The sequence below is a fragment of the Dipodomys ordii genome, unplaced genomic scaffold (assembly GCF_000151885.1).
Source record: "Dipodomys ordii isolate 6190 unplaced genomic scaffold, Dord_2.0 Scaffold51, whole genome shotgun sequence".
NCBI lineage: Eukaryota > Metazoa > Chordata > Mammalia > Rodentia > Heteromyidae > Dipodomys > Dipodomys ordii.
The window spans coordinates 2,957,359-2,965,347 of NW_012267267.1; the positions used below are offsets into that span (position 1 = coordinate 2,957,359).

Sequence of the window (7,989 nt, forward strand, 5' to 3'; positions counted from 1 at the left end):
ACACACACACACACACACACACACACACACACACACACACACACACACACACACCAAGAAGTTCTAAGTATAGGCTTAGGAGTTTGATGAAGCTGGGTTCCATACACTGAAGTAGTCTTAGATATGAATCTTAACCATCAGTGACTGTTTCCTCCAGAAAATGGCAGTAGTAATAAAACAAACACCAGTTGTACTGGTGTTTAAAAGATTTGGTCAATGTAGCTGGCATTTGACTGTGCCCTCAAAATATGCTAGATATGGGCCTGGGAAGGTGGCTCAGTGGTAGAGTGCTTGCCTTGAATGCATGAAGCCCTAGGTTCGATTCCTCAGCACCACATAAGAAGAAAAAGCCGAAAGTGGTGCTGTGGCTCAAGTGGTAGAGCGCTAGCCTTGAGCTGAAGAGCTGAAGGACAATGCCCAGGCTCAGAGATCAAGCCCCACAACCGACAAAAAAAAAGAACTAGTTTTCATCATCATCATCATCACCACCATCACCATCATCAACATTAGGATTATCAGCACCATTATCATCACCACCATCACTATCATTATCTTCAGCTCCATCACCACCATCATCTTTACCATCAAATCATTACCATCATCATAATAGTCATCACATTATCATCATTACCAGCACCAGCATCATCACCATCATTATCTCGTTACCACCAGTGCCATCTCCATTATTACCATTGTTATCACCATCATCAACACTATCATCATCATCACCATCATCTTATAAAAATGCTTATTTATGAGGCATGTGTTGGGGCTGGGAAGGTGGCTCAGTGGTAGAGTGCTTGCCTCACATGCATGAGGCCCTAGGTTCGATTCCTCAGCACCATGTAAACAGAAAAAGCTGGAAGTGGCACTGTGGTTCAAGTGGTAGAGAGCTATCCTTGAGCTGAAGAGCTGAGAGACAGCACGCAGAGTTCAAGACCCACAATGGACCAAAAAAAAAAAAAAAAAAAGAGGCATGTATCTAGCAATATAACTTTAAGAGGCTGCTTTAAGTGGGATAAACCATAAAGTGGCTCTTTAATCAGTTCAATAATCTGAAAGAATTCTGTACAGTTTTCTCCTTATTTTGGCTGCCCAGGTTCTCTACTGAGTTTCCCCTCAGAACTGCTACTTTATGCTGTTTCTGCTATGACGAGGTCAGATTCAGGGCCACGCCAGTCTTCGCCACATTTTCTCTGGGACTGTGTTATAAAAAGTTAGGGTAGTAGATTTCTCAGCTCTAATGCTCTGTTTTTAGCACATATCACCCCCCATTGAATCCTACAATAGCCTCATGAGGTTGGTTTTTACTTCTTCAGCTATGTGGTTTCTTGAATTCCACAGGACACTTTTGACAACCAGAAGTTAAGCACCTACTTGTTAACTGTAGCTCTCACCTTGTCAGTCAGGCTGCTGTTGCAGGCTGGGTGTGCTAGAAGCAGTCTGACCAGGTCGGCATTACCGTGGTGACAGGCCACCATGAGGGCTGAGGATCCATCGTGGTCCTGCAGGTTGACATCTGCCTGACAGCTCAGGAGTGCTTGGACCATATCCTCCCGGTCATGGCTGACTCCCAACATCAGAGCAGTCTGGCCTCCCTACACAAAGGGCCACAGGGATTTGGTAAGGTTACTTGCAGCAAAGGATGTACAAGCACATCATTCTAGCAAACTTCTATTCTATCAAGACCCCAGTCAAATACTCTCTCTAAAGCTGTCTCTGAAGTCCAGGCATGGAATCTATCTTGTGACATTTAGTACTGGTATCGCAGCTTGTTAATCTTCCTGTTTCTCAGGAGCTGTGAAATACTGATCTTTTGACTCCAATGCCTAGCACCAAGTACATGTGGATAAATGTTGAGGAAGACAAAGATGGAGGGTTCAGAACCATGCCTTCCTACTGCTCGCCCAGGACAGCTTTTCCTAGCAAGCTTTGGTCTGCTCAGCCTCTGGTATGTTTCATTTAATGATATCTAGGACCCTTTGTGTCCTTATGGTCACTGACACTAATTTTTATATGCTTGTGATTACAGGTGGATATACCACTGGATTAGAATCAGGAACCAAGTGTAAGTTCTAGTTCTGCTGGTTACCAATCAGTGGCCCTGGTCACATCATTTGCCTTCGCTGAAGGCAAATTGCTTAAAAATCAATGTAAGGCTGGGAATGTGGCTTAGTGGTAGAGTGCTTGCCTAGTATGCATGAAGCCCTGGGTTTGATTCCTCAGTACCACATAAACAAACAAAAAAAAGAAGTAGCACTGTGGCTAAGTGATAATAGTGCTACCCTTGAGCCAAAAAGAAGCTCATGGACAGTGCCCAGGCCCTGAGTTCAAGCCCCATGACTAGCAAATATATATGTATGTATGTATGTATGTATGTGTGTGTGTGTGTGTGTGTAATTGCCAAACATCAGTGGGTCATGCTTGTAATCCTAGCTATTCAGGAGACTGAGACCTAAGGATTGAGGTTCAAAGCCAGCTCAGGCAGTAAAGTCCACAAGACTTTCTTCAATTAACCACCACCACCACCACCACCAGTAACAACAACAAAACCAGAAATGAAGTTGTGCCTCAAGTGGTTGAGCACTAGCCTTGAGTACAAAAGCTCACGGACAGATTCCAGGCCTCAAGGTCCAGGATCAGCACACAGAAATATAGGATTTATAGAGAAAGTGAACGAGGATGATGGTTGAGGTAGTTTATATACATGCATGAAAACAGAACAGTGGAGTTGGAGGCATGGCTAGGTGGTAGAGCGCCAGCCGATGAGTGAAAGCGTCAGGTACCAAGTTCAATTCCAGCTTTTGGACAAAGAAGAAAACAGAAGAGGGAAGTTTGTTGAAAATGTTTTAAGAAAGGAAGAGTGGGATAAGAAAGAGTGACCGGGGTGGGGGGGGTTGGGGGGGGAAAGGGGAAGGGGGAGTGGGAGGGGGGAGGGGTAAGGTTGATAGGGATACATTGTGCACATGTATGGAAATGCCACAATGAAACTTCTCTTATATAACTAATATATGCTAATCAAGATACATTTAAAAACCTATGTACCTTATAAGACTTTTGTGGGGATCACATGAGGGGGAAAATGTGTAAATATATTCATGTTTGGAGATAATTTTTCTGATTATAAAGTGACTATTATTTCTTATTTTTTATAGTTTTCTGATAGTATATAGTATATACTATATGCTATATAGTATATAGTCCTAAATTTTTCCAATAGTTTTCTCATATGACTCCATCATATTTTACCCTTAGTCCTCTTGGGCTCCAGGCAAGTCTCTCTGATGTGATACCAGACTTCATGAGGTTACAAGTATATGCTTTCTCTTCTTTCAGATCCCCAAGGCTCTAAAAAGGTGTCTTGTATGAAAAAGAACACTAAGGCCACGGCTGTCTGTGTGCTGGCTGGCTAAAACTCTCAACTGAATCGGTTCTGGACCAGATTTTCCTGCCCAGAAATCTAGGTCTTAGAGAAAAGAAAGAAGGTTTAGAATCAGAAAAATCCTGGCTCTGCTGCTTGGTGCCTATGTATGTATACAAGTGTCCCAGAATAATCAATGGTATTATCAGCTTCTTGGACTTGTGGTAAGACCTAAGTGTTGTGTTTCAAGTATCAGCAACTGTTAGTTGTCATCATCGATAGCAGGGTTATGACAGGTGTTCCGCTCATAAGCATGTCTTGGGTCTCTATTTCTCTGGAATCTAGATGAACCTTTCCAGAAATGTTAGGACATGTGGGTCCACTCAGTCACTGGATTGCCTATGCCTCAAGGCCACGGCCCTGTTCCTGAGGACATGACATGATTTCCGTGCCCAGACCAATGTCACTGACACCTAGTTCGTAGGGAAGTAAGAGAGATGGGTGTTTTTGTTTTTGTTTTCAGTTGGTTGTGGGTCTTGAACTCTGGGCCTTGGCGCTGCCCCTCAGCTCTTCCGTGTAAGGCTAGTGCTCTACCACTTGAGCCATAGTGCCACTTCTGGCTTTTTCAGCTTATGTGGTGCTGAGGAATAGAACCCAAGGCCTCATGCATGCGAGGCAAGCACTCTACCACTGCGCCACTTTCCCAGCCCAATGGATATGTGTTGAGATGTGGTTTTATTTGAATGACTAAGGAGACACACAAAGCACACTGATTAGTCACCAGAGTGCTGATGGCTCTCGGGCAACTCCCTAGACTAAGGTGGGCCTAGGGAAATGGGGGGGGGGCGGTCCTCATATTCCTGCAGCTGATCAACAGCTGCTCTCTGCCTGGGCTCTCCATGTTTTCTCTATCAGCCTGATGGACATACTCATGACCTTTTTTTCCTTTGTTTTTTTAATGCTCAAAGACAGAATGATTGCAGGTGAGAACTTCTTTAAAGAACTGGGTTTCTGGGCTGGGAAGGTGGCTCAGTGGTAGAGCGCTTGCCTTGCATGCTGGAGGCCCTAGGTTTGATTCCTCAGCACCACATAAGCAAAAAGAAAAAAGCCGGAAGTGGCGCTGTGGCTCAAGTGGTAGAGCGCTAGCCTCGAGCTGAAGAGCTGAGGGACAGTGCCCAGGCCCAGAGTTCAGGCCTCACAACTGGACCAAAAAAAAGAACTGGGTTTCCTTAGAGTACCTTGCCTGGGTCAAGGTCAAGAATCACCCACAGGGGCTCAGAGCTTACTTTGTGTGGGCTTTCTCAAAAGCTTGACTATGTTTGGGAAGATTTGGTTGGCAAAGTTAAGTCCAGTAAAAATGTGCCCCGTTCCAGACGGGGGCATAAATGAACAGTTCACTGGCCCCCATCCAAGGAACCTTTAAAGATGAAATACTCAGGCCTTGGATAAGTCTCATCTGAAGACCTCACCAATCTGGGATAGAAACCTCTCTGTGCATCTGGCATAGAATTTCTCACCCATTGCAGAAAAATACTAGGGACACCTTCTATTTATCAAAGAGGAGAGAGATGGCATTCACACCACCTACCTGAGTAGCTTGGATATTCACATTTCCTTCTCTTAAGAGCTTCCAGACAACAGCCATGTCTTCATCCGTCTCTGCAGAAGCCAAGGGAGTGATCATCACTGCAGTATAGCCAGCTTTGTTCTGATGGTCCACATTGCAGACACCTGCAAGTGAAGCAATAGATGCTGGCAACTTGCAAGGCCAGCAACCAGACTCTGCTTATGCTTCAACAGGACAATGGGCCACAGATCAAAGGCTACAGACAGGAGCATCCTTTCCTTGGGGAGTTGAATCACTTCTTCCCCCTTTCTTTCCTTCCTTTCTTCCTTCATCTTTTTTTTTGGCCAGTCCTGGGGCTTAAACTCAGGGCCTGGGCACTGTCCCTGAACTTTTTTGCTTAAGGCTACTGCTCTACCACTAGAACCACAGCTCCAATTCTGGCTTTTGTTATTTTTGGTGGCTAAGCGGAGATAGGAGGCTCATGGATTTTCATTACTGGGCTGGATTTGAACTGCAATTCTCAGATCTCAGCCTCCTGAGTAGCTGAGATTATAGGCGTGGACCACTGGCACCCAATTTTCTTTCTTTCTTTCTCTCTCTCTCTCTTTCTTTCTTTCTCTCTTTGTCTTTCCTTCCCCCTCCCCTCTCTCTCTCACACCATTTTTGGGGCTTGAACTCAGGGCCTGGGTGCTTTCTTTTAGCTTTTCCACTTAAAACTGGTGCTCTACCACTAGAACCTTAGCTCCACCACTGGCTTTTTGGTAGTTAATTGGAAATAAAAGTCTCATGGAGCTGGATGCCAGTGGCATATGCCAGTAATCCTAGCTACTCAGGAGGCTGAGACCTGAGGATCTTCCTGTGAAGCTAACCAAGGCAGAAAAGTCCCCATGAGACTATTTCCAATAAATCACTTAGAGACAGCCAGAAGTGGTGCTGTGGCTCAAGTGATAGAGCGCTAGCCTTGAGCACAAAGAGGTTCAGGGACAGCGCCCAGGTCCTGAGTTCAAGCTCCAGAACCAGAAGGAAAAAAAAAAAAGTCTCATGGACTTTCCTGCCTGGTCTGGCTTTGAACCAGGAACCTCAGATCTCAGCCTCTTGAGTAGCTAGGAATACAGGTGTGAGCCATAGGCACCCAACTCTCTCTCTCTCTCTTTTTTAAAGTAGCCATTGAGAGAGGGATGCAGACTCTAGTGAAGCATCTCTGACCTGTGTCCAGCAGCAGCTTCACTATAGCGAAGTTGGAGTGCGACACGCTGTAATGAAGGGCCGTGTTCCCGTTGCGATCAGCCAAGTTGACCAGCAGTTTCAGGAGATGTGGGGAGTGAGGCTGGATCCCAAGGAGGTAGGCAGCCACCACAGCAGGGCTAGATGACTTCCGGCTGGACACACGGAACCACTCCTGACTCATGGTGTTCAAGCTTTGCCTCTGAAACCCCCGAATGTTCAGTTTCCATGAGGTTCCCTGGCCTGGGCTGCCTAGCTGGGGCTTGCACCTCACACCAGGACAGATCCGATTTTTATGTTTCTGCTTTTGTCCCTCCCCAGCCCTGGAGCTCTCTGTGTGATTTATCTGGGGACATGGAAAGGGTGCGAATAAGCAACATACTTCGTACCTGTGGTTACAAGGGAGAAAGGAGCACTAGGCTGGCAATGCCATAGCCAGGAGCAGAACATCACTTTGCCAGGTGATGTTGTGAATCATTATAAGCTTGTATCTTGTATGCACCCCATATCCCATATGTAGCTCATTACTGAGACCCTCTCTCACAGACACAGCCAGCCTGTGTTGATCTGCTCTAGACACCAATAGAACTCTTGTCTGTTTTTAATTGGGTTTAGCTGAAAACCTGTATCTGCAGCAATAGGAAAGAAACTAAGACAACAGCACACCAGCTTATGCAAGAAGTAAACGCCACATAGGTATGTGCGCCCTACTTCCAGTCTTAAGCTTTGTTAGACTCTTCAGAGTAAAAGATCTAACCGCCTAATCGCAGACCCAGGACCCTGATATCTGTAGGATTTGTCTCTTTTTGAATTCTTTGTGAGAAGTGTGCCAGTACTGGTCATTTGGTATATGATGTGATCCAAGTGTATCAAATGATATGCGTTTAAAGATTAGGCTTTTAGGACTGGGAATGTGGCTCAGTGGTAGAGTGCTTGCTTAACATACACGAAGCCCTGGGTTTGATTCCTCAGTACCACATAAACAGAAAAAGGTGGAAGTAGTGCTGTGGCTCAAGTGGTAGAGTGCTAGTCTTGTAAAAAAAAAAAAGGGGGGGGCTGGGAAGGTGGCTCAGTGGTAGAGTGCTTGCCTCACATGCATGAGGCCCTGAGTTCGATTCCTCAGCACCACATAAAAAAAAAAAGCCAGAAGTGGAACTGTGGCTCAAGTGGTCAGTGCGAGCCTTGAGATGAAGAACAGCACCCAGGCCCAGAGTTCAAGCCCCATTAAAAAAAAAAAAAAAAAGCTAAGGGACAGTGCCCAGGCCCTCAGTTCAAGCCTAGTTCCAGCACACACAAAAAAGATGACACATTTAGATTATTTATCTTAAAAAGCTATGGCTTAGCCAGGTACTGGTGGCCCATGTCTGCAACCCTAGCCATTCAGGAGGCTGAGATCTGAGGATTGCAGTTCAAAGCCAGTCTGGGAAGAAAAGTCTTGCTGAGACTCTTATCTCCAATTAACCACTCAAAAATTGGAAGTGGAGCTGTGGCTCAAAGTGGTAGAATGCTAGCCTTGAGCAAAAGAATTAAGAGAGGGGCTGGGAAGGTGGCTCAGTGGTAGAGCGCTTGCCTTGCATACATGAGGCCCTGGGTTCGATTCCCAGCACCACATAAGCAAAAAGAAAAAAGCCGGAAGTGGTACTGTGGCTCAAGTGGTAGAGTGCTAGCCTTGAGCTGAAGAACTGAAGGACAGCGCCCAGGCCCAGAGTTCAAGTCCCATGACCGACCCAAAAAAAAAAAAAAAGAATTAAGAGACAGTGCCCAGGCCCAGAGCTCAGGCCCCACAACTGACCGTTATATACATAGATATAATGCACCTATGGCACACTCGCTCCTG

General features: G+C 45.7%; 1 protein-coding gene across 1 annotated transcript in view; it reads right to left on the bottom strand.

Moving 5' to 3' along the window:
- The window catches only part of Kank4 (KN motif and ankyrin repeat domains 4), a 33,957-nt gene that overhangs the window by 5,144 nt on the left and 20,824 nt on the right, over positions 1 to 7,989 (bottom strand). The window contains exons 6-8 of the mRNA XM_013020566.1: positions 6,135 to 6,354; positions 4,950 to 5,092; positions 1,398 to 1,598 (exon numbers count right to left, since the gene is read on the bottom strand). Of these exons, the coding sequence (XP_012876020.1) occupies positions 1,398 to 1,598; positions 4,950 to 5,092; positions 6,135 to 6,354 (564 nt within the window). The remainder of the gene's footprint in view (positions 1 to 1,397; positions 1,599 to 4,949; positions 5,093 to 6,134; positions 6,355 to 7,989) is intronic.